The sequence below is a fragment of the Salmo salar genome, chromosome ssa10 (assembly GCF_905237065.1).
Source record: "Salmo salar chromosome ssa10, Ssal_v3.1, whole genome shotgun sequence".
Taxonomy (NCBI): domain Eukaryota; kingdom Metazoa; phylum Chordata; class Actinopteri; order Salmoniformes; family Salmonidae; genus Salmo; species Salmo salar.
Window position 1 is genome coordinate 59502631 of NC_059451.1, and position 26469 is coordinate 59529099.

The window sequence follows — 26469 nt, forward strand, 5'->3', positions numbered from 1 at the left end:
GCAGTCTCAGTGCTATGATGGGGTCTAAAACCAGACTGAAGCGTTTCGTATACATTGTTTGTCTTCAGGAAGGCAGTGAGTTGCTGTGCAACAGCTTTTTCTAAAATTTTTGAGAGGAATGGAAGATTCGATATAGGCCGATAGTTTTTTATAATTTCTGGATCAAGATTCGGCTTTTTCAAGAGAGGCTTTATTACTGCCACTTTTAGTGAGCTTGGTACACATCCGGTGGATAGAGAGCCGTTTATTATATTCAACATAGGAGGGCCAAGCACAGGAAGCAGCTCTTTCAGTAGTTTAGTTGGAATAGGGTCCAGTATGCAGCTTGAGGGTTTGGAGGCCATGATTATTTTCATCATTGCGTCAAGAGATATAGTACTAAAACACTTTAGTATCTCCCTTGATCCTAGGTCCTGGCAGAGTTGTGCAGACTCAGGACAATGGAGCTTTGGAGGAATACCCAGATTTAAAGAGGAGTCTGTAATTTGCTTTCTAATGATCATGATCTTTTCCTCAAAGAAGTTCATAAATGTATTACTGCTGAAGTGAAAGCCATCCTCCATTTGCGAAGGCTGCTTTTTAGTTAGCTTTGCGACAGTATCAAAAAGAAATTTCGGATTGTTCTTATTTTCCTCAATTAAGTTGGAAAAATAGGATGATCGAGCAGCAGTAAGGGCTCTTCGATACTGCACGGTACTGTCTCAACACTAGAGAGGATGTTCATTACATTAGGCTTCCTCTGGATTCCTCTCTCTATGTCTGTCTCTTTCTTTCTCTCTCTCTCTCTCTCTCTCTCTCTCTCTCTCTCTCTCTCTCTCTTTATCTCTGTCTCTTTCTCTCTGTCTCGTTCTCTCTCTCTCTTTCTCTCTCTCTATATCTCTGTCTCTTTCTCTCTCTATATATCTCTGTCTCGTTCTCTCTCTATATCTCTGTCTCGTTCTCTCTCTATATCTCTGTCTCGTTCTCTCTCTATATCTCTGTCTCGTTCTCTCTCTCTCTGTCTCGTTCTCTCTATATATCTCTGTCTCTTTCTTTCTATATCTCTGTCTCGTTCTCTCTCTCTTTCTCTGTCTCTCTCTCTCATAGAAAGGACATTTAGTGTCTGTTTTCTGGTATCTGTGTCAGTGTGTTTCAGTTGATCCCAGGAGGGTTTAAGTCTTCTAATCTTCCTGAGGGCAGGTAGCACCATTACACAGCATCACATATATTACCATGCATCCTTCCTCCCCAATTAAGGTGCCACCAACCTCCTCTGCACTGTAGGGAATGAACACCCACACACACCCACACACACACACCCCCCCCACACACACACACACACACACACACACACACACACACACACACACAGCTCATTCTTACACATGACACCAATAGCTTAAATATAATTGCCACACATTTGATGACAATGTATTTTGAGAATAATTAGGCTGATGTACCTTGAAGACAATATAATACAATACATTTGCTTTGGACACACTTTGCTGTGATAGGAGGTTTTCTCAACCCACTGTGATTGTATTCACAGGGACACTGGGACACTCAGCTGCTGACGACATGTAAAGGATGCCAAGTCAGCGGAATTGTTAGGAAACCCGCTCAATTTGATGCAACCTTTTTTTTTTATCATTGATTTGGGGGCAAATAAACCTGCGCATAAAATAGACGATCGTCTAGTTTCCCCGTCAACCCTCTAGTCTCTCTCCATTCTCCCACCTGAGTGGTAATGAACGTGTACTTTAATTGAAAATATATAATTTTTTTTACAGTGTTATTAATAAGTTAAAAAGTCTGAGATCAGCGGAGGAACAACCAACTCTCTCCTACGCACCAGAAGTGTGTGGTAAGCCTGTGTAGTTCTAGCTACGCTCCAATGGTCGTGCAGCAAAGCGTTGAGGTGCTGCTGTACTGTAGATCTACACCACTGAGATGTAGTCGGTTGTAGAGGCACCGGAGGAGAAACAAAGTGCTGGTCCGCTAAACGGCGTAGCTAAGGGGGGGCGTATTGATGGAGGCGTTACACTAGGCTAACAGCATCATGTTTGATAACACATGTAATTAATTAGAAATATGAAGGAGATAAAACGAGACGAGAGAAGTGTATCTGGATGCGCAGGGTTTGTTCTATAATGTTGAGTTCATGTTGTGAACCGTAGAAAGAGGAGAGGACAATAGAAAGCGAGGTCCGTGTAGTGGACCAGCCAGGGGACAATACATTTCTCAAGAAGAAACCACACTTTCGAGCTGCAGTAGTCTACAGACTGTCAACCTTTCGGGATTTGCTTTCCAGTACACATGGAATACTGTTCTTGTCCATAACGCGTCCACAACGATACAGGTATAGATTCATATATTATGACATTCATTGAAATTGTATATTTTCTCTCCTCAACTCTCTGTAATTTAATCCGCCTTTACTTTAATTTATTGTAACGCAGCTTCTGAAATTTGAGGGGAAATCTCTAAAAAGATTCAAACAAAGGGCTTTTGAACAATGACTGCAAATATGTTTTTCATATATATTACCCAATTGTTATGTATAATTTCCATAGATTTGATCGTTTTTTATACTTATTAGCCATTTGTCATGTATCATTTCCATAGATTGTATAGTTTTTCATATTTATTAGCCAATTGTCATGTATAATTTCCATAGATTTGATCGTTTTTTATACTTATTAGCCATTTGTCATGTATCATTTCCATAGATTGTATAGTTTTTCATATTTATTAGCCAATTGTCATGTATAATTTCCATAGATTGTATAGTTTTTCATATTTATTAGCCAATTGTCATGTATAATTTCCATAGATTGGCTAATAAATATGAAAAACCATACAATTGTCATGTATAATTTCCATAGATTGGCTAATAAATATGAAAAACCATACAATTTTCATGTATAATTTCCATAGAATGGCTAATAAATATGAAAAACTATACAATTGTCATGTATAATTTCCATAGATTGGCTAATAAATATGAAAAACCATACAATTGCCATGTATAATTTCCACAGATTGGCTAATAAATATGAAAAACTATACAATTGTCATGTATAATTTCCATAGATTGGCTAATAAATATGAAAAACCATACAATTGTCATGTATAATTTCCATAGATTGGCTAATAAATATGAAAAACTATACAATTGTCATGTATAATTTCCATAGATTGGCTAATAAATATGAAAAACCATACAATTGTCATGTATAATTTCCATAGATTGGCTAATAAATATGAAAAACTATACAATTGTCATGTATAATTTCCATAGATTGGCTAATAAATATGAAAAACTATACAATTGTCATGTATAATTTCCATAGATTGAATAGCCTAGTATCCCACTAACATACTGTTTGTCTATAGGAGGCGAGCTCCAATGACATAATGCCAAGCTATAGTGATTTAATTTAACATGCATCCGCCAATGCAGGAGTTTTGATTGGAAGTGCTTTAGTCTACAGTCATTATGTGTGTTACGATGACATGGAATAATATCCCAGTACGGAAATACAATGTCAGCACTAGTAATCTACACCCCAGTGGTAATGCAGCTGCTAGTAACATAACAATAAAACATAAAATAATATTAATAATAATAATAACTAGATGGTAATTTTTCCGTAAAGAAACATTGCGTGACTTGCTTTAGCTCTTTATATTTGCGGCAGTGGGATAGGAAAGTTACTTTGGTGTCTCCAGCTTTAACGGTTCAAGAGTTACTGTTGGTGGGTTATTTTACGCAAATGTAAATATAGTTATAGTTGATAAAAGTTGAAAGATATTGAAGTTAGGATAGGCTGAACATGTGAAAGTTGTTTTGGTGAATCTAGCTTGGAACTGGTTTCAAGAGTTACTGTTAGTGAGTTATTTTATGCAAATTTATTCAAATATATATATATATATAGTTATGGTCAATAAAGATTGTAAATAATTTTTGACTAAATGTTTTAAAGTTGCTCTTGTAGCTTAATTAACCAATTAGCAGGAGCATTTAGAATTGTTACGTCTGTATTCCTATGGGTCTCATTTAAACACATGTTCATTTGTTAAAAAATAGTTTTGTCTAACTTGGTCAGAATTTCCGTTATTGTTAACGCGTTTACTAAAACCGCCGTATCGTTAGATTGATAGCAGATATTTTAGTTCCGATTCCAGATTTGAAAATCAGGAAAATAGATGAAGTGCACATTAACTTTTTCTCTGACTTGTTGGGAAAGGGGTCCAAATTTCATTTTTTTTTTTTTATTAAAACGTTAGAGGAAATGTCATTGATGCAGTTGGTAAAATAGCTGTATAATTTGATCAGTATGAGATATTTTGGTTCCAATTTCAGCTTTAAATAGCAGAGAAGTAGAGGAACATTTCCAACAATCTATATTTTATTCTAACGTGTTGGGAATGTGGTGTCTTTTTGTCTTTATCTTGTTGGGAATGTGGTGTCTTTTTGTCTTTATCTTGTTGGGAATGTGGTGTCTTTTTGTCTTTATCTTGTTGGGAATGTGGTATCTTTTTGTCTAACGTGTTGGGAATGTGGTATCTTTTTGTCTAACGTGTTGGGAATGTGGTATCTTTTTGTCTTTACCTTGTTGGGAATGTGGTATCTTTTTGTCTAACGTGTTGGGAATGTGGTATCTTTTTGTCTAACGTGTTGGGAATGTGGTATCTTTTATTCTATCGTGTTGGGAATGTGGTATCTTTTTGTCTTTATCTTGTTGGGAATCTGGTATCTTCTTGTCTAACGTGTTGAGAATGTGGTGTCTTTTATTCTAACTTGTTGGGAATGTGGTATCTTTTATTCTATCGTGTTGGGAATGTGGTATTTTTTTGTATAACTTGTTGGGAATGTGGTATCTTTTTGTCTATCTTGTTGGGAATGTGGTATTTTTTTGTCTTTATCTTGTTGGGAATGTGGTATTTTTTTGTCTTTATCTTGTTGGGAATGTGGTATCTTTTTGTCTTTATCTTGTTGGGAATGTGGTGTCTTTTGTCTTTATCTTGTTGGGAATGTGGTATCTTTTTGTCTTTATCTTGTTGGGAATGTGGTGTCTTTTTGTCTTTATCTTGTTGGGAATGTGGTATCTTTTTGTCTAACGTGTTGGGAATGTGGTATCTTTTTGTCTAACGTGTTGGGAATGTGGTATCTTTTTGTCTTTATCTTGTTGGGAATGTGGTATTTTTTTGTCTTTATCTTGTTGGGAATGTGGTATTTTTTTGTCTTTATCTTGTTGGGAATGTGGTATCTTTTTGTCTTTATCTTGTTGGGAATGTGGTGTCTTTTGTCTTTATCTTGTTGGGAATGTGGTGTCTTTTTGTCTTTATCTTGTTGGGAATGTGGTATCTTTTTGTCTAACGTGTTGGGAATGTGGTATCTTTTTGTCTAACGTGTTGGGAATGTGGTATCTTTTTGTCTTTATCTTGTTGGGAATGTGGTATCTTTTTGTCTAAAGTGTTGGGAATGTGGTATCTTTTTGTCTAACGTGTTGGGAATGTGGTGTCTTTTTGTCTTTATCTTGTTGGGAATGTGGTATCTTTTTGTCTAACGTGTTGGGAATGTGGTATCTTTTTGTCTAACGTGTTGGGAATGTGGTATCTTTTATTCTATCGTGTTGGGAATGTGGTATCTTTTTGTCTTTATCTTGTTGGGAATGTGGTATCTTCTTGTCTAACTTGTTGGGAATGTGGTATCTTCTTGTCTAACGTGTTGAGAATGTGGTGTCTTTTATTCTAACTTGTTGGGAATGTGGTATCTTTTATTCTATCGTGTTGGGAATGTGGTATTTTTTTGTCTAACTTGTTGGGAATGTGGTATCTTTTTGTCTATCTTGTTGGGAATGTGGTATTTTTGTGTCTTTATCTTGTTGGGAATGTGGTATTTTTTTGTCTTTATCTTGTTGGGAATGTGGTATCTTTTTGTCTAACGTGTTGGGAATGTGGTATCTTTTTGTCTATCTTGTTGGGAATGTGGTATCTTCTTGTCTATCTTGTTGGGAATGTGGTGTCTTATTGTCTATCTTGTTGGGAATGTGGAATCTTCTTGTCTATCTTGTTGGGAATGTGGTATCTTATCTCTTTATCTCTTTGTCTTTATCTTGTTGGGAATGTGGTATCTCTTTGTCTTTATCTTGTTGGGAATGTGGTATCTGTTTGTCTTTATCTTGTTGGGAATGTGGTATCTTATTGTCTATCTTGTTGGGAATGTGGTATCTTATTGTCTAACTTGTTGGGAATGTGGTATCTTTTTGTCTAACGTGTTGGGAATGTGGTATCTTTTTGTCTAACTTGTTGGGAATGTGGTATCTTTTTGTCTAACGTGTTGGGAATGTGGTATCTTTTTGTCCAACGTGTTGGGAATGTGGTATCTTTTTGTCTAACGTGTTGGGAATGTGGTATCTTTTTGTCTAACGTGTTGGGAATGTGGTATCTTCTTGTCTATCTTGTTGGGAATGTGGTCTGATTTGTGTTGAAAGTTGCATTTACAACGAATGGAATGTTGGAAGTCATGAAGTCACAATGGAAGCTTTTACGAAGGTTGAAGAAATCCCATGAAAGTGGATGAAGTTTAATAAGTTTAGTAAAAATGTAATTGTTTTAAAAAAAAGTAGAAATAGTATAAAAATACATTAAAAAAAAAGTTGTTTGCAAGCATACTATTCCAGACCGGTCTGCACGCTTTAAAGTTGGAATGAAATTTCTAGCTTAAACAGTGTAAGAAGAATGGCGTTGTAAAGGATAATAACTGTAGTCTGAAATAAAGGGTCAAATATTTCAAGTCTGGCTTGCTGCCACAAGCCACACTTGTAACTGTGAAGGCTAAACAATTATTTATTTTTTGTATTTATTTAACGGTTGTCATTATGCATTCCACTGAATTCATGTTCCAGCTTGTGTAGGCTGATGACGTCCCGACTTTTCATAAGCCACACAGGATCTGCATGAGTTGTCTTCCCGCCTTTCTACTCCTCTGATATCCCTGGATGTGCTGTGTGTTTTCAGGCATGGGTGACGGGATGCGCAACGCCTGTGCCGTGTCCAAAGTCTGGGTCTTCGTCTTGCTAGTGAGCGTCACCTGCCGTCTGAGGTAAGCCACTCACTTTCACAGCATATCTTTTCATGTTATGGATATTTATATATAGAGCTATTTTATTTTATTTTATTTTGACAAGCTTTAGAAGTTATATTAATCTATTTAAATTGGGTAGCCAATGCTGGCCATTTCCCATCCAGTTAGATTAGATTTTGTATGTAAAGTGTTTCAAAACATATCTGTTGAGGTTTCTTGATATTTGTATAGAGACACTGATGCTGTGTAATTTTGTTATGAAATACTTGAAATAATTGGCTAATCTATCCAATCCTGCCCATCTGCCCTTCCACTTTGATTTACTTATTGTGACATGAAGAAGGGAAGTGTAGCCTATAACTAGTCCTGTCCCATATTCCATAGCTATTCCTGTCCCTTATTCTATAACTAGTCCTGTCTCTTATTCTATAACTTGTCCTGTCTCTTATTCTATAGCTATTCCTGTCCCTTATTCTATAACTATTCTTGTCCCCTTATTCTATAACTAGTCCTGTTCCATATTCTATAACTAGTCCTGTCCCATATTCTATAGCTAGTCCTGTCCCTTATTCTATAACTTGTCCTGTCTCTTATTCTATAGCTATTCCTGTCCCTTATTCTATAACTAGTCTTGTCCCCTTATTCTATAACTAGTCCTGTTCCATATTCTATAACTAGTCCTGTCCCATATTCTATAACTAGTCCTGTCCCATATTATATAACTAGTCCGGTCTCTCATTCTATAGCTATTCCTGTCCCTTATTCTATAACTGGTAACCAGTCAACTAGTCAGTAACTGTCCTGTTCCCCCTGCAGACTGGTAACCAGTCAACTAGTCAGTAACTGTACTGTCCTGTTCCCCCTGCAGCCTGGTAACCAGTCAACTAGTCAGTAACTGTCCTGTTCCCCCTGCAGCCTGGTAACCAGTCAACTAGTCAGTAACTGTCCTGTTCCCCCTGCAGACTGGTAACAGTCAACTAGTCAGTAACAGTACTGTCCTGTTCCCCCTGCAGACTAGTAACCAGTCAACTAGTCAGTAACTGTCCTGTCCTGTTCCCCCTGCAGCCTGGTAACCAGTCAACTAGTCAGTAACTGTACTGTCCTGTTCCCCCTGCAGAGTGGTAACCAGTCAACTAGTCAGAAACTGTACTGTCCTGTTCCCCCTGCAGACTAGTAACCAGTCAACTAGTCAGTAACTGTCCTGTTCCCCCTGCAGCCTGGTAACCAGTCAACTACTCAGTAACTGTCCTGTTCGCCCTGCAGCCTGGTAACCAGTCAACTAGTCAGTAACTATACTGTCCTGTTCCCCCTGCAGAGTGGTAACCAGTCAACTAGTCAGAAACTGTACGGTCCTGTTCCCCCTGCAGACTGGTAACCAGTCAACTAGTCAGTAACTGTACTGTCCTGTTCCCCCTGCAGACTGGTAACCAGTCAACTAGTCAATAACTGTACTGTCCTGTTCCCCCTGCAGCCTGGTAACCAGTCAACTAGTCAGTAACTGTCCTGTTCCCCCTGCAGCCTGGTAACCAGTCAACTAGTCAGTAACTGTACTGTCCTGTTCCCCCTGCAGACTGGTAACCAGTCAACTAGTCAGTAACTGTACTGTCCTGTTCCCCTGCAGACTGGTAACCAGTCAACTAGTCAGTAACTGTACTGTCCTGTTCCCCCTGCAGACTGGTAACCAGTCAACTAGTCAGTAACTGTCCTGTTCCCCCTGCAGCCTGGTAACCAGTCAACTAGTCAGTAACTGTCCTGTTCCCCCTGCAGCCTGGTAACCAGTCAACTAGTCAGTAACTGTCCTGTTCCCCCTGCAGCCTGGTAACCAGTCAACTAGTCAGTAACTGTCCTGTTCCCCCTGCAGCCTGGTAACCAGTCAACTAGTCAGTAACTGTCCTGTTCCCCCTGCAGCCTGGTAACCAGTCAACTAGTCAGTAACTGTACTGTCCTCTTCCCCCTGCAGACTGGTAACCAGTCAACTAGTCAGTAACTGTACTGTCCTGTTCCCCCTGCAGACTGGTAACCAGTCAACTAGTCAGTAACTGTACTGTCCTGTTCCCCCTGCAGCCTGGTAACCAGTCAACTAGTCAGTACCTGTCCTGTTCCCCCTGCAGCCTGGTAACCAGTCAACTAGTCAGTAACTGTCCTGTTCCCCCTGCAGCCTGGTAACCAGTCAACTAGTCAGTAACTGTACTGTCCTGTTCCCCCTGCAGCCTGGTAACCAGTCAATTAGTCAGTAACTGTCCTGTTCGCCCTGCAGCCTGGTAACCAGTCAGCTAGTCAGTAACTCCTCATCGGCAGACTCAGTAGCCTTGGTTTCTCAAACGATTGCGACGCCTGGTTCACCAACTACTTCTCTGATAGAGTTCAGTGTATCAAATCGGAGGGCCTGCTGTCCGGACCTCTGGCAGTCTCTATGGGGGTACCACAAGGTTCAAATCTTGGGCCAACTCTTTTCTCTGTATACATCAATGATGTTGCTCTTGCTGCTGGTGAATCTCTGATCCACCTCTACGCAGACGACACCATTCTGTATACTTCTGGCCCTTCTTTGGACACTGTGTTAACAACCCTCCAGACGAGCTTCAATGCCATACAACTCTCCTTCCGTGGTCTCCAACTGCTCCTAAATACAAGTAAAACTAAATGCATGCTCTTCAACCGATCGCTGCCTGCACCTGCCCGCTTGTCCAGCATCACTTCTCTGGACGGTTCTGACTTAGAATTTGTGGATAACTACAAATACCTAGGTGTCTGGTTAGACTGTAAACTCTCCTTCCAGACTCACATCAATCATCTCGAATCCAAAGTTAAATCTAGAATTGGCTTCCTATTTCGCAACAAAGCATCCTTCACTCATGCTGCCAAACATACCCTCGTAAAACTGACCATCCTACCAATCCTAGACTTCGGCGATGTCATTTACAAAATAGCCTCCAATACCCTACTCAACAAGCTGGATGCAGTCTATCACAGTGCCATCCGTTTTGTCACCAAAGCCCCATATACTACCCACCACTGCGACCTGTACGCTCTCGTTGGCTGGCCTTCGCTTCATAATCGTCGCCAAACATTGGCTCCAGGTCATCTACAAGACCCTGCTAGGTAAAGTCCCCCCTTATCTCCGCTCACTGGTCACCATAGCAGCACCCACCTGTAGCACGCGCTCCAGCAGGTATATCTCTCTGGTCACCCCTAAAGCCAACTCCTCCTTTGGTCGTCTCTCCTTCCAGTTCTCTGCTGCCAATGACTGGAACGAACTACAAAAATCTCTGAAACTGGAAACACTTATCTCCCTCACTAGCTTTAAGCACCAGCTATCAGAGCAGCTCCCAGATCACTGCACCTGTACATAGCCCATCTATAATTTAGCCCAAACTACTACCTCTTCCCCTACTGTATTTATTTATTTTATTTATTATTTTGCTCCTTTGCACCATATTATTTATATTTTAACTTTGAACTTTCTTCAAATTATAATTCTACCATTCCAGTGTTTTACTTGCTATACTTTATTTACTTTGCCACCATGGCCTTTTTTTGCCTTTACCTCCCATATCTCACATCATTTGCTCACATTGTACATAGTCTTATTTTTGTCTACTGTATCATTGATTGTATGTTGTTTTACTCCATGTGTAACTCTGTGTTTTTGTATGTTGTCGGACTGCTTTCCTTTATCTTGGCAAGGTCGCAATTGTAAATGAGAACTTGTTCTCAACTTGCCTACCTGGTTAAATAAAGGTGAAATAAAATAAAATAAAATAAAAAAACTGTACTGTCCTGTTCCCCCTGCAGCCTGGTAACCAGTCAACTAGTCAGTAACTGTCCTGTTCCCCCTGCAGCCTGGTAACCAGTCAACTAGTCAGTAACTGTCCTGTTCCCCCTGCAGACTGGTAACCAGTCAACTAGTCAGTAACTGTACTGTCCTGTTCCCCCTGCAGACTGGTAACCAGTCAACTAGTCAGTAACTGTCCTGTTCCCCCTGCAGCCTGGTAACCAGTCAACTAGTCAGTAACTGTACTGTCCTGTTCCCCCTGCAGCCTGGTAACCAGTCAACTAGTCAGTAACTGTCTTGTTCCCCCTGCAGCCTGGTAACCAGTCAACTAGTCAGTAACTGTCCTGTTCCCCCTGCAGCCTGGTAACCAGTCAACTAGTCAGTAACTGTACTGTCCTGTTCCCCCTGCAGCCTGGTAACCAGTCAACTAGTCAGTAACTGTCCTGTTCCCCCTGCAGCCTGGTAACCAGTTTACTAGTCAGAAACTGTACTGTCCTGTTCCCCCTGCAGCCTGGTAACCAGTCAACTAGTCAGTAACTGTCCTGTTCCCCCTGCAGCCTGGTAACCAGTCAACTAGTCAGTAACTGTACTCTCCTGTTCCCCCTGCAGCCTGGTAACCAGTCAACTAGTCAGTAACTGTCCTGTTCCCCCTGCAGCCTGGTAACCAGTTTACTAGTCAGAAACTGTACTGTCCTGTTCCCCCTGCAGCCTGGTAACCAGTCAACTAGTCAGTAACTGTCCTGTTCCCCCTGCAGCCTGGTAAACAGTTTACTAGTCAGAAACTGTACTGTCCTGTTCCCCCTGCAGCCTGGTAACCAGTCAACTAGTCAGTAACTGTCCTGTTCCCCCTGCAGACTGGTAACAAGTCAACTCGTCAGTAACTGTCCTGTTCCCCCTGCAGCCTGGTAACCAGTCAACCAGTAAGTAACTTTACTGTCCTGTTCCCCCTGCAGCCTGGTAACCAGTCAACTAGTCAGTAACAGTACTGTCCTGTTCCCCCTGCAGCCTGGTAACCAGTCAACTAGTCAGTAACTGTCCTGTTCCCCCTGCAGCCTGGTAACCAGTCAACTAGTCAGTAACTGTACTCTCCTGTTCCCCCTGCAGCCTGGTAACCAGTCAACTAGTCAGTAAGTTTCCCGTTCCCCCTGCAGCCTGGTAACCAGTCAACTAGTCAGTAACTGTACTGTCCTGTTCCCCCTGCAGCCTGGTAACCAGTCAACTAGTCAGTAACTGTCCTGTTCCCCCTGCAGCCTGGTAACCAGTCAACTAGTCAGTAACTGTCCTGTTCCCCCTGCAGCCTGGTAACCAGTCAACTAGTCAGTAACTGATCCTGTTCCCCCTGCAGCCTGGTAACCAGTCAACTAGTCAGTAAGTGTCCTGTTCCCCCTGCAGCCTGGTAACCAGTCAACTAGTCAGTAACTGTACTGTCCTGTTCCCCCTGCAGCCTGGTAACCAGTCAACTAGTCAGTAACTGTACTGTTCCCCCCTGCAGCCTGGTAACCAGTCAACTAGTCAGTAACTGTCCCGTTCCCCCTGCAGCCTGGTAACCAGTCAACTAGTCAGTAACTGTCCTGTCCTGTTCCCCTTGCAGCCTGGTAACCAGTCAACTAGTCAGTAACCGTACTGTCCTGTTCCCCCTGCAGCCTGGTAACCAGTCAACTAGTCAGTAACTGTCCTGTTCCCCCTGCAGCCTGGTAACCAGTCAACTAGTCAGTAACTGTCCTGTTCCCCCTGCAGCCTGGTAACCAGTCAACTAGTCAGTAACTGTCCTGTTCCCCCTGCAGCCTGGTAACCAGTCAACTAGTCAGTAACTGTCTTGTTCCCCCTGCAGCCTGGTAACCAGTCAACTAGTCAGTAACTGTCCTGTTCCCCCTGCAGCCTGGTAACCAGTCAACTAGTCAGTAACTGTCCTGTTCCCCCTGCAGCCTGGTAACCAGTCAACTAGTCAGTAACTGTACTGTCCTGTTCCCCCTGCAGCCTGGTAACCAGTCAACTAGTCAGTAACTGTCCTGTTCCCCCTGCAGCCTGGTAACCAGTCAACTAGTCAGTAACTGTCCTGTTCCCCCTGCAGCCTGGTAACCAGTCAACTAGTCAGTAACTGTACTGTCCTGTTCCCCCTGCAGCCTGGTAACCAGTCCACTAGTCAGTAACTGTACTGTCCTGTTCCCCCTGCAGCCTGGTAACCAGTCAACTAGTCAGTAACTGTACTGTCCTGTTCCCCCTGCAGCCTGGTAACCAGTCAACTAGTCAGTAACTGTCCTGTTCCCCCTGCAGCCTGGTAACCAGTCAACTAGTCAGTAACTGTACTGTCCTGTTCCCCCTGCAGCCTGGTAACCAGTCAACTAGTCAGTAAGTTTCCCGTTCCCCTGCAGCCTGGTAACCAGTCAACTAGTCAGTAACTGACTGTCCTGTTCCCCCTGCAGCCTGGTAACCAGTCAACTAGTCAGTAACTGTACTGTCCTGTTCCCCCTGCAGCCTGGTAACCAGTCAACTAGTCAGTAACTGTCCTGTTCCCCCTGCAGCCTGGTAACCAGTCAACTAGTCAGTAACTGCTGTCCTGTTCCCCTGCAGCCTGGTAACCAGTCAACTAGTCAGTAACTGTACTGTCCTGTTCCCCCTGCAGCCTGGTAACCAGTCAACTAGTCAGTAACTGTCCTGTTCCCCCTGCAGCCTGGTAACCAGTCAACTAGTCAGTAACTGTCCTGTTCCCCCTGCAGCCTGGTAACCAGTCAACTAGTCAGTAACTGTACTGTCCTGTTCCCCCTGCAGCCTGGTAACCAGTCAACTAGTCAGTAACTGTCCTGTTCCCCCTGCAGCCTGGTAACCAGTCAACTAGTCAGTAACTGTCCTGTTCCCCCTGCAGCCTGGTAACCAGTCAACTAGTCAGTAACTGTACTGTCCTGTTCCCCCTGCAGCCTGGTAACCAGTCAACTAGTCAGTAACTGTCCTGTTCCCCCTGCAGCCTGGTAACCAGTCAACTAGTCAGTAACTGTCCTGTTCCCCCTGCAGCCTGGTAACCAGTCAACTAGTCAGTAACTGTACTGTCCTGTTCCCCCTGCAGCCTGGTAACCAGTCAACTAGTCAGTAACTGTCCTGTTCCCCCTGCAGCCTGGTAACCAGTCAACTAGTCAGTAACGACTGTCCTGTTCCCCCTGCAGCCTGGTAACCAGTCAACTAGTAAGTAACTGTACTGTCCTGTTCCCCCTGCAGCCTGGTAACCAGTCAACTAGTCAGTAACTGTACTGTCCTGTTCCCCCTGCAGCCTGGTAACCAGTCAACTAGTCAGTAACTGTCCTGTTCCCCCTGCAGCCTGGTAACCAGTCAACTAGTCAGTAACTGTACTGTCCTGTTCCCCCTGCAGCCTGGTAACCAGTCAACTAGTCAGTAACGTTTCCTGTTCCCCCTGCAGCCTGGTAACCAGTCAACTAGTCAGTAACTGTACTGTCCTGTTCCCCCTGCAGCCTGGTAACCAGTCAACTAGTCAGTAACTGTCCTGTTCCCCCTGCAGCCTGGTAACCAGTCAACTAGTCAGTAACTGTCCTGTTCCCCCTGCAGCCTGGTAACCAGTCAACTAGTCAGTAACTGTACTGTCCTGTTCCCCCTGCAGCCTGGTAACCAGTCAACTAGTCAGTAACTGTCTTGTTCCCCCTGCAGCCTGGTAACCAGTCAACTAGTCAGTAACTGTCCTGTTCCCCCTGCAGCCTGGTAACCAGTCAACTAGTCAGTAACTGTACTGTCCTGTTCCCCCTGCAGCCTGGTAACCAGTCAACTAGTCAGTAACTGTCCTGTTCCCCCTGCAGCCTGGTAACCAGTCAACTAGTCAGTAAACTGTACTGTCCTGTTCCCCCTGCAGCCTGGTAACCAGTCAACTAGTAAGTAACTGTACTGTCCTGTTCCCCCTGCAGCCTGGTAACCAGTCAACTAGTCAGTAAGTACTGTCCTGTTCCCCCTGCAGCCTGGTAACCAGTCAACTAGTCAGTAGACTGTCCTGTTCCCCCTGCAGCCTGGTAACCAGTCAACTAGTCAGTAACTGTCCTGTTCCCCCTGCAGCCTGGTAACCAGTCAACTAGTCAGTAAGTGTCCTGTTCCCCCTGCAGCCTGGTAACCAGTCAACTAGTCAGTAGACTGTCCTGTTCCCCCTGCAGACTGGTAACCAGTCAACTAGTCAGTAACGTACTGTCCTGTTCCCCCTGCAGCCTGGTAACCAGTCAACTAGTCAGTAACTGTCCTGTTCCCCCTGCAGCCTGGTAACCAGTCAACTAGTAAGTAACTGTACTGTCCTGTTCCCCCTGCAGCCTGGTAACCAGTCAACTAGTCAGTAACTGACTGTCCTGTTCCCCCTGCAGCCTGGTAACCAGTCAACTAGTCAGTAAGTTTCCCGTTCCCCCTGCAGCCTGGTAACCAGTCAACTAGTCAGTAACTGTACTGTCCTGTTCCCCCTGCAGCCTGGTAACCAGTCAACTAGTCAGTAACTGTCCTGTTCCCCCTGCAGCCTGGTAACCAGTCAACTAGTCAGTAACTGTCCTGTTCCCCCTGCAGCCTGGTAACCAGTCAACTAGTCAGTAACTGTACTGTCCTGTTCCCCCTGCAGCCTGGTAACCAGTCAACTAGTCAGTAACTGTCCTGTTCCCCCTGCAGCCTGGTAACCAGTCAACTAGTCAGTAACTGTCCTGTTCCCCCTGCAGCCTGGTAACCAGTCAACTAGTCAGTAACTGTACTGTCCTGTTCCCCCTGCAGCCTGGTAACCAGTCAACTAGTCAGTAACTGTCCTGTTCCCCCTGCAGCCTGGTAACCAGTCAACTAGTCAGTAACGTACTGTCCTGTTCCCCCTGCAGCCTGGTAACCAGTCAACTAGTCAGTAACTGTACTGTCCTGTTCCCCCTGCAGCCTGGTAACCAGTCAACTAGTCAGTAACTGTCCTGTTCCCCCTGCAGCCTGGTAACCAGTCAACTAGTCAGTAACTGTCCTGTTCCCCCTGCAGCCTTGTAACCAGTCAACTAGTCAGTAAACTGTACTGTCCTGTTCCCCCTGCAGCCTGGTAACCAGTCAACTAGTCAGTAACTGTCCTGTTCCCCCTGCAGCCTGGTAACCAGTCAACTAGTCAGTAACTGTACTGTCCTGTTCCCCCTGCAGCCTGGTAACCAGTCAACTAGTCAGTAACTGTCCTGTTCCCCCTGCAGCCTGGTAACCAGTCAACTAGTCAGTAACTGTACTGTCCTGTTCCCCCTGCAGCCTGGTAACCAGTCAACTAGTCAGTAACGTACTGTCCTGTTCCCCCCTGCAGCCTGGTAACCAGTCAACTAGTCAGTAACGTACTGTCCTGTTCCCCCTGCAGCCTGGTAACCAGTCAACTAGTCAGTAACTGTCCTGTTCCCCCTGCAGCCTGGTAACCAGTCAACTAGTCAGTAGACTGTCCTGTTCCCCCTGCAGCCTGGTAACCAGTCAACTAGTCAGTAACTGTCCTGTTCCCCCTGCAGCCTGGTAACCAGTCAACTAGTCAGTAACTGTCCTGTTCCCCCTGCAGCCTGGTAACCAGTCAACTAGTCAGTAACTGTACTGTCCTGTTCCCCCTGCAGCCTGGTAACCAGTCAACTAGTCAGTAACTGTACTGTCCTGTTCCCCCTGCAGCCTGGTAACCAGTCAACTAGTCAGTAACTGTCCTGTTCCCCCTGCAGCCTGGTAACCAGTCAACTAGTCAGTAACTGTCCTGTTCCCCCTGCAGCCTGGTAACCAGTCAACTAGTCAGTAACTGTACTGTCCTGTTCCCCCTGCAGCCTGGTAACCAGTCAACTAGTCAGTAACCGTACTGTCCTGTTCCCCCTGCAGCCTGTTAACCAGTCAACTAGTCAGTAACTGTACTGTTCCCCCTGCAGCCTGGTAACCAGTCAACTAGTCAGTAACGTTCCCGTTCCCCCTGCAGCCTGGTAACCAGTCAACTAGTCAGTAACTGTACTGTCCTGTTCCCCCTGCAGCCTGGTAACCAGTCAACTAGTCAGTAACTGTCTTGTTCCCCCTGCAGCCTGGTAACCAGTCAACTAGTCAGTAACTGTCCTGTTCCCCCCTGCAGCCTGGTAACCAGTCAACTAGTCAGTAATGACTGTCCTGTTCCCCCTGCAGCCTGGTAACCAGTCAACTAGTCAGTAACTGTACTGTCCTGTTCCCCCTGCAGCCTGGTAACCAGTCAACTAGTCAGTAACTGTCCTGTTCCCCCTGCAGCCTGGTAACCAGTCAACTAGTCAGTAACTGTCCTGTTCCCCCTGCAGCCTGGTAACCAGTCAACTAGTCAGTAATGTACTGTCCTGTTCCCCCTGCAGCCTGGTAACCAGTCAACTAGTCAGTAACTGTACTGTCTTGTTCCCCCTGCAGCCTGGTAACCAGTCAACTAGTAAGTAACTGTACTGTCCTGTTCCCCCTGCAGCCTGGTAACCAGTCAACTAGTCAGTAACTGTACTGTCCTGTTCCCCCTGCAGCCTGGTAACCAGTCAACTAGTCAGTAACTGTCCTGTTCCCCCTGCAGCCTGGTAAACAGTCAACTAGTCAGTAACTGTATGTCCTGTTCCCCCTGCAGCCTGGTAACCAGTCAACTAGTCAGTAACTGTCCTGTTCCCCCTGCAGCCTGGTAACCAGTCAACTAGTCAGTAACTGTACTGTCCTGTTCCCCCTGCAGCCTGGTAACCAGTCAACTAGTCAGTAACTGTCCTGTTCCCCCTGCAGCCTGGTAACCAGTCAACTAGTCAGTAACTGTCCTGTTCCCCCTGCAGCCTGGTAACCAGTCAACTAGTCAGTAACTGTACTGTCCTGTTCCCCCTGCAGCCTGGTAACCAGTCAACTAGTCAGTAACGTACTGTCCTGTTCCCCCTGCAGCCTGGTAACCAGTCAACTAGTCAGTAACTGTCCTGTTCCCCCTGCAGCCTGGTAACCAGTCAACTAGTCAGTAACTGTACTGTCCTGTTCCCCCTGCAGCCTGGTAACCAGTCAACTAGTCAGTAACTGTCCTGTTCCCCCTGCAGCCTGGTAACCAGTCAACTAGTCAGTAACTGTCCTGTTCCCCCTGCAGCCTGGTAACCAGTCAACTAGTCAGTAACTGTACTGTCCTGTTCCCCCTGCAGCCTGGTAACCAGTCAACTAGTCAGTAAGTGTCCTGTTCCCCCTGCAGCCTGGTAACCAGTCAACTAGTCAGTAACTGTACTGTCCTGTTCCCCCTGCAGCCTGGTAACCAGTCAACTAGTCAGTAACTGTCCTGTTCCCCCTGCAGCCTGGTAACCAGTCAACTAGTCAGTAACTGTCCTGTTCCCCCTGCAGCCTGGTAACCAGTCAACTAGTCAGTAACTGTCCTGTTCCCCCTGCAGCCTGGTAACCAGTCAACTAGTCAGTAACTGTACTGTCCTGTTCCCCCTGCAGCCTGGTAACCAGTCAACTAGTCAGTAACTGCTCCTGTTCCCCCCTGCAGCCTGGTAACCAGTCAACTAGTCAGTAACTGTCCTGTTCCCCCTGCAGCCTGGTAACCAGTCAACTAGTCAGTAACTGTACTGTCCTGTTCCCCCTGCAGCCTGGTAACCAGTCAACTAGTCAGTAACTGTTCTGTTCCCCCTGCAGCCTGGTAACCAGTCAACTAGTCAGTAACTGTCCTGTTCCCCCTGCAGCCTGGTAACCAGTCAACTAGTCAGTATGACTGTCCTGTTCCCCCTGCAGCCTGGTAACCAGTCAACTAGTCAGTAATGACTGTCCTGTTCCCCCTGCAGCCTGGTAACCAGTCAACTAGTCAGTAACTGTCCTGTTCCCCCTGCAGCCTGGTAACCAGTCAACTAGTCAGTAACTGTACTGTCCTGTTCCCCCTGCAGCCTGGTAACCAGTCAACTAGTCAGTAACTGTACTGTCCTGTTCCCCCTGCAGCCTGGTAACCAGTCAACTAGTCAGTAACTGTACTGTCCTGTTCCCCCTGCAGCCTGGTAACCAGTCAACTAGTCAGTAACTGTCCTGTTCCCCCTGCAGCCTGGTAACCAGTCAACTAGTCAGTAACTGTACTGTCCTGTTCCCCCTGCAGCCTGGTAACCAGTCAACTAGTCAGTAACTGTCCTGTTCCCCCTGCAGCCTGGTAACCAGTCAACTAGTCAGTAACTGTACTGTCCTGTTCCCCCTGCAGCCTGGTAACCAGTCAACTAGTCAGTAACTGTACTGTTCCCCCTGCAGCCTGGTAACCAGTCAACTAGTCAGTAACTGTCCTGTTCCCCCTGCAGCCTGGTAACCAGTCAACTAGTCAGTAACTGTACTGTCCTGTTCCCCCTGCAGCCTGGTAACCAGTCAACTAGTCAGTAACTGTCTTGTTCCCCCTGCAGCCTGGTAACCAGTCAACTAGTCAGTAACTGTCCTGTTCCCCCTGCAGCCTGGTAACCAGTCAACTAGTCAGTAACTGTACTGTCCTGTTCCCCCTGCAGCCTGGTAACCAGTCAACTAGTCAGTAACTGTCCTGTTCCCCCTGCAGCCTGGTAACCAGTCAACTAGTCAGTAAACGACTGTCCTGTTCCCCCTGCAGCCTGGTAACCAGTCAAGCAGTAAGGAACTGTACTGTCCTGTTCCCCCTGCAGCCTGGTAACCAGTCAACTAGTCAGTAACTGTACTGTCCTGTTCCCCCTGCAGCCTGGTAACCAGTCAACTAGTCAGTAACTGTCCTGTTCCCCCTGCAGCCTGGTAACCAGTCAACTAGTCAGTAACTGTACTGTCCTGTTCCCCCTGCAGACTGGTAACCAGTCAACTAGTCAGTAACTGTCCTGTTCCCCCTGCAGCCTGGTAACCAGTCAACCAGTAAGTAACTGTACTGTCCTGTTCCCCCTGCAGCCTGGTAACCAGTCAACTAGTCAGTAACTGTCCTGTTCCCCCTGCAGCCTGGTAACCAGTCAACTAGTCAGTAAGTTTCCCGTTCCCCCTGCAGCCTGGTAACCAGTCAACTACTCAGTAACTGTACTGTCCTGTTCCCCCTGCAGCCTGGTAACCAGTCAACTAGTCAGTAACTGTCCTGTTCCCCCTGCAGCCTGGTAACCAGTCAACTAGTCAGTAACTGTCCTGTTCCCCCTGCAGCCTGGTAACCAGTCAACTAGTCAGTAACTGTACTGTCCTGTTCCCCCTGCAGCCTGGTAACCAGTCAACTAGTCAGTAACTGTCTTGTTCCCCCTGCAGCCTGGTAACCAGTCAACTAGTCAGTAACTGTCCTGTTCCCCCTGCAGCCTGGTAACCAGTCAACTAGTCAGTAACTGTACTGTCCTGTTCCCCCTGCAGCCTGGTAACCAGTCAACTAGTGAGTAACTGTCCTGTTCCCCCTGCAGCCTGGTAACCAGTCAACTAGTCAGTAACTGTACTGTCCTGTTCCCCCTGCAGCCTGGTAACCAGTCAACTAGTCAGTAACTGTCTTGTTCCCCCTGCAGACTGGTAACCAGTCAACTAGTCAGTAACTGTCCTGTTCCCCCTGCAGCCTGGTAACCAGTCAACTAGTCAGTAACTGTCCTGTTCCCCCTGCTGCCTGGTAACCAGTTTACTAGTCAGAAACTGTACTGTCCTGTTCCCCCTGCAGCCTGGTAACCAGTCAACTAGTCAGTAACTGTCCTGTTCCCCCTGCAGCCTGGTAACCAGTCAACTAGTCAGTAACTGTACTGTCCTGTTCCCCCTGCAGCCTGGTAACCAGTCAACTAGTCAGTAACTGTCCTGTTCCCCCTGCAGCCTGGTAACCAGTCAACTAGTCAGTAACTGTACTGTCCTGTTCCCCCTGCAGCCTGGTAACCAGTCAACTAGTCAGTAAGTTTCCCGTTCCCCCTGCTGCCTGGTAACCAGTCAACTAGTCAGTAACTGTACTGTCCTGTTCCCCCTGCAGCCTGGTAACCAGTCAAATAGTCAGTAACTGTCCTGTTCCCCCTGCACCCTGGTAACCAGTCAACTAGTCAGTAACTGTCCTGTTCCCCCTGCAGCCTGGTAACCAGTCAACTAGTCAGTAACTGTCCTGTTCCCCCTGCAGCCTGGTAACCAGTCAACTAGTCAGTAACTGTCCTGTTCCCCCTGCAGCTTGGTAACCAGTCAACTAGTCAGTAACCGTACTGTCCTGTTCCCCCTGCAGCCTGGTAACCAGTCAACTAGTCAGTAACCGTACTGTCCTGTTCCCCCTGCAGCCTGGTAACCAGTCAACTAGTCAGTAACTGTACTGTTCCCCCTGCAGCCTGGTAACCAGTCAACTAGTCAGTAACTTTCCCGTTCCCCCTGCAGCCTGGTAACCAGTCAACTAGTCAGTAACTGTCCTGTCCTGTTCCCCTTGCAGCCTGGTAACCAGTCAACTAGTCAGTAACCGTACTGTCCTGTTCCCCCTGCAGCCTGGTAACCAGTCAACTAGTCAGTAACTGTACTGTTCCCCCTGCAGCCTGGTAACCAGTCAACTAGTCAGTAACGTTCCCGTTCCCCCTGCAGCCTGGAAACCAGTCAACTAGTCAGTAACTGTACTGTCCTGTTCCCCCTGCAGCCTGGTAACCAGTCAACTAGTCAGTAACTGTCTTGTTCCCCCTGCAGCCTGGTAACCAGTCAACTAGTCAGTAACTGTCCTGTTCCCCCTGCAGCCTGGTAACCAGTCAACTAGTCAGTAATTGTACTGTCCTGCTCCCCCTGCAGCCTGGAAACCAGTCAACTAGTCAGTAACTGTACTGTCCTGTTCCCCCTGCAGCCTGGTAACCAGTCAACTAGTCAGTAACTGTCTTGTTCCCCCTGCAGCCTGGTAACCAGTCAACTAGTCAGTAACTGTCCTGTTCCCCCTGCAGCCTGGTAACCAGTCAACTAGTCAGTAATTGTACTGTCCTGTTCCCCCTGCAGCCTGGTAACCAGTTTACTAGTCAGAAACTGTACTGTCCTGTTCCCCCTGCAGCCTGGTAACCAGTCAACCAGTAAGTAACTGTACTGTCCTGTTCCCCCTGCAGCCAGGTAACCAGTCAACTAGTCAGTAACTGTACTGTCCTGTTCCCCCTGCAGCCTGGTAACCAGTCAACTAGTCAGTAACTGTCCTGTTCCCCCTGCAGCCTGGTAAACAGTCAACTAGTCAGTAACTGTACTCTCCTGTTCCCCCTGCAGCCTGGTAACCAGTCAACTAGTCAGTAAGTTTCCCATTCCCCCTGCAGCCTGGTAACCAGTCAACTAGTCAGTAACTGTACTGTCCTGTTCCCCCTGCAGCCTGGTAACCAGTCAACTAGTCAGTAACTGTACTGTTCCCCTGCAGCCTGGTAACCAGTCAACTAGTCAGTAACTGTCCTGTTCCCCCTGCAGCCTGGTAACCAGTCAACTAGTCAGTAACTGTACTGTCCTGTTCCCCTTGCAGCCTGGTAACCAGTCAACTAGTCAGTAACCGTACTGTCCTGTTCCCCCTGCAGCCTGGTAACCAGTCAACTAGTCAGTAACTGTCCTGTTCCCCCTGCAGCCTGGTAAACCAGTCAACTAGTCAGTAACTGTACTGTCCTGTTCCCCCTGCAGCCTGGTAACCAGTCAACTAGTCAGTAACTGTCTTGTTCCCCCTGCAGCCTGGTAACCAGTGAACTAGTCAGTAACTGTCCTGTTCCCCCTGCAGCCTGGTAACCAGTCAACTAGTCAGTAATTGTACTGTCCTGTTGCCCCTGCAGCCTGGTAACCAGTCAACTAGTCAGTAACTGTCCTGTTCCCCCTGCAGCCTGGTAACCAGTAATAGTCAGTAAACTGTACTGTCCTGTTCCCCCTGCAGCCTGGTAACCAGTCAACCAGTAAGTAACTGTGCTCTCCTGTTCCCCCTGCAGCCTGGTAACCAGTCAACTAGTCAGTAAGTTTCCCATTCCCCCTGCAGCCTGGTAACCAGTCAACTAGTCAGTAACTGTACTGTCCTGTTCCCCCTGCAGCCTGGTAACCAGTCAACTAGTCAGTAACGTTCCCGTTCCCCCTGCAGCCTGGAAACCAGTCAACTAGTCAGTAACTGTACTGTCCTGTTCCCCCTGCAGCCTGGTAACCAGTCAACTAGTCAGTAACTGTCTTGTTCCCCCTGCAGCCTGGTAACCAGTCAACTAGTCAGTAACTGTCCTGTTCCCCCTGCAGCCTGGTAACCAGTCAACTAGTCAGTAATTGTACTGTCCTGTTCCCCCTGCAGCCTGGTAACCAGTCAACTAGTCAGTAACTGTCCTGTTCCCCCTGCAGCCTGGTAACCAGTTAACTAGTCAGAAACTGTACTGTCCTGTTCCCCCTGCAGCCTGGTAACCAGTCAACTAGTAAGTAACTGTACTGTCCTGTTCCCCCTGCAGCCTGGTAACCAGTCAACTAGTCAGTAACTGTACTGTCCTGTTCCCCCTGCAGCCTGGTAACCAGTCAACTAGTCAGTAACTGTCCTGTTCCCCCTGCAGCCTGGTAACCAGTCAACTAGTCAGTAACTGTACTCTCCTGTTCCCCCTGCAGCCTGGTAACCAGTCAACTAGTCAGTAAGTTTCCCGTTCCCCCTGCAGCCTGGTAACCAGTCAACTAGTCAGTAACTGTACTGTCCTGTTCCCCCTGCAGCCTGGTAACCAGTCAACTAGTCAGTAACTGTACTGTTCCCACTGCAGCCTGGTAACCAGTCAACTAGTCAGTAACTGTCCTGTTCCCCCTGCAGCCTGGTAAACAGTCAACTAGTCAGTAACTGTACTCTCCTGTTCCCCCTGCAGCCTGGTAACCAGTCAACTAGTCAGTAAGTTTCCTGTTCCCCCTGCAGCCTGGTAACCAGTCAACTAGTCAGTAACTGTACTGTCCTGTTCCCCCTGCAGCCTGGTAACCAGTCAACTAGTCAGTAACTGTCCTGTTCCCCCTGCAGCCTGGTAACCAGTCAACTAGTCAGTAACTGTCCTGTTCCCCCTGCAGCCTGGTAACCAGTCAACTAGTCAGTAACTGTACTGTCCTGTTCCCCCTGCAGCCTGGTAACCAGTCAACTAGTCAGTAACTGTACTGTCCTGTTCCCCCTGCAGCCTGGTAACCAGTCAACTAGTCAGTAACGTTACCGTTCCCCCTGCAGCCTGGTAACCAGTCAACTAGTCAGTAACTGTACTGTCCTGTTCCCCCTGCAGCCTGGTAACCAGTCAACTAGTCAGTAACTGTCTTGTTCCCCCTGCAGCCTGGTAACCAGTGAACTAGTCAGTAACTGTCCTGTTCCCCCTGCAGACTGGTAACCAGTCAACTAGTCAGTAACTGTACTGTCCTGTTCCCCCTGCAGCCTGGTAACCAGTCAACTAGTCAGTAACTGTCCTGTTCCCCCTGCAGCCTGGTAACCAGTTAACTAGTCAGAAACTGTACTGTCCTGTTCCCCCTGCAGCCTGGTAACCAGTCAACCAGTCAGTAACTGTGCTGTCCTGTTCCCCCTGCAGCCTGGTAACCAGTCAACTAGTCAGTAACTGTCCTGTTCCCCCTGCAGCCTGGTAACCAGTCAACTAGTCAGTAACTGTACTGTCCTGTTCCCCCTGCAGCCTGGTAACCAGTCAACTAGTCAGTAACGTCGTCCTGTTCCCCCTGCAGCCTGGTAACCAGTCAACTAGTCAGTAACTGTACTGTCCTGTTCCCCTGCAGCCTGGTAACCAGTCAACTAGTCAGTAACTGTCTTGTTCCCCCTGCAGCCTGGTAACCAGTCAACTAGTCAGTAACTGTCCTGTTCCCCCTGCAGCCTGGTAACCAGTCAACTAGTCAGTAATTGTACTGTCCTGTTCCCCCTGCAGCCTGGTAACCAGTCAACTAGTCAGTAACTGTCCTGTTCCCCCTGCAGCCTGGTAACCAGTCAACCAGTAAGTAACTGTACTGTCCTGTTCCCCCTGCAGCCTGGTAACCAGTCAACTAGTCAGTAACTGTACTGTCCTGTTCCCCCTGCAGCCTGGTAACCAGTCAACTAGTCAGTAACTGTCCTGTTCCCCCTGCAGCCTGGTAACCAGTCAACTAGTCAGTAACTGTACTGTCCTGTTCCCCCTGCAGCCTGGTAACCAGTCAACTAGTCAGTAAGTTTCCTGTTCCCCCTGCAGCCTGGTAACCAGTCAACTAGTCAGTAACTGTACTGTCCTGTTCCCCCTGCAGCCTGGTAACCAGTCAACTAGTCAGTAACTGTACTGTTCCCCCTGCAGCCTGGTAACCAGTCAACTAGTCAGTAACTGTCCTGTTCCCCCTGCAGCCTGGTAACCAGTCAACTAGTCAGTAACTGTACTGTCCTGTTCCCCCTGCAGCCTGGTAACCAGTCAACTAGTCAGTAACTGTACTGTCCTGTTCCCCCTGCAGCCTGGTAACCAGTCAACTAGTCAGTAACTGTCCTGTTCCCCCTGCAGCCTGGTAACCAGTTTACTAGTCAGAAACTGTACTGTCCTGTTCCCCCTGCAGCCTGGTAACCAGTCAACTAGTCAGTAATACTGTCCTGTTCCCCCTGCAGCCTGGTAACCAGTCAACTAGTCAGTAACTACTGTCCTGTTCCCCCTGCAGCCTGGTAACCAGTCAACTAGTCAGTAACTGTACTGTCCTGTTCCCCTTGCAGCCTGGTAACCAGTCAACTAGTCAGTAACCGTACTGTCCTGTTCCCCCTGCAGCCTGGTAACCAGTCAACTAGTCAGTAACTGTACTGTTCCCCCTGCAGCCTGGTAACCAGTCAACTAGTCAGTAACGTGTCCGTTCCCCCTGCAGCCTGGTAACCAGTCAACTAGTCAGTAACTGTACTGTCCTGTTCCCCCTGCAGCCTGGTAACCAGTCAACTAGTCAGTAACTGTCCTGTTCCCCCTGCAGCCTGGTAACCAGTCAACTAGTCAGTAACTGTCCTGTTCCCCCTGCAGCCTGGTAACCAGTCAACTAGTCAGTAACTGTACTGTCCTGTTCCCCCTGCAGCCTGGTAACCAGTCAACTAGTCAGTAACTGTCCTGTTCCCCCTGCAGCCTGGTAACCAGTTTACTAGTCAGAAACTGTACTGTCCTGTTCCCCCTGCAGCCTGGTAACCAGTCAACTAGTCAGTAACTGTACTGTCCTGTTCCCCCTGCAGCCTGGTAACCAGTCAACTAGTCAGTAACTGTACTGTCCTGTTCCCCCTGCAGCCTGGTAACCAGTCAACTAGTCAGTAACTGTCCTGTTCCCCCTGCAGCCTGGTAACCAGTCAACTAGTCAGTAACTGTGCTCTCCTGTTCCCCCTGCAGCCTGGTAACCAGTCAACTAGTCAGTAAGTTTCCCGTTCCCCCTGCAGCCTGGTAACCAGTCAACTAGTCAGTAACTGTACTGTCCTGTTCCCCCTGCAGCCTGGTAACCAGTCAACTAGTCAGTAACTGTCCTGTTCCCCCTGCAGCCTGGTAACCAGTCAACTAGTCAGTAACTGTCCTGTTCCCCCTGCAGCCTGGAACCAGTCAACTAGTCAGTAACTGTACTGTCCTGTTCCCCCTGCAGCCTGGTAACCAGTCAACTAGTCAGTAACTGTCTTGTTCCCCCTGCAGCCTGGTAACCAGTCAACTAGTCAGTAACTGTCCTGTTCGCCCCTGCAGCCTGGTAACCAGTCAACTAGTCAGTAATTGTACTGTCCTGTTCCCCTGCAGCCTGGTAACCAGTCAACTAGTCAGTAACTGTCCTGTTCCCCCTGCAGCCTGGTAACCAGTTAACTAGTCAG

General features: G+C 47.0%; 1 protein-coding gene across 2 annotated transcripts in view; it reads left to right on the top strand.

Moving 5' to 3' along the window:
• The first annotated feature begins 1960 nt into the window (after positions 1 to 1960).
• Positions 1961 to 26469, top strand: part of LOC106560669 (gamma-aminobutyric acid receptor subunit alpha-5) — a 95537-nt gene continuing 71028 nt past the window's right edge. Inside the window, exons 1-2 of one of the 2 annotated variants that reach the window (XM_045688002.1) lie at positions 1961 to 2338; positions 7006 to 7090. In XM_045688002.1, the coding sequence (XP_045543958.1) occupies positions 7008 to 7090 (83 nt within the window). In that variant the 5' untranslated portion in view covers positions 1961 to 2338; positions 7006 to 7007. The remainder of the gene's footprint in view (positions 2339 to 7005; positions 7091 to 26469) is intronic. The other variant, XM_045688003.1, reaches the window with a different exon arrangement.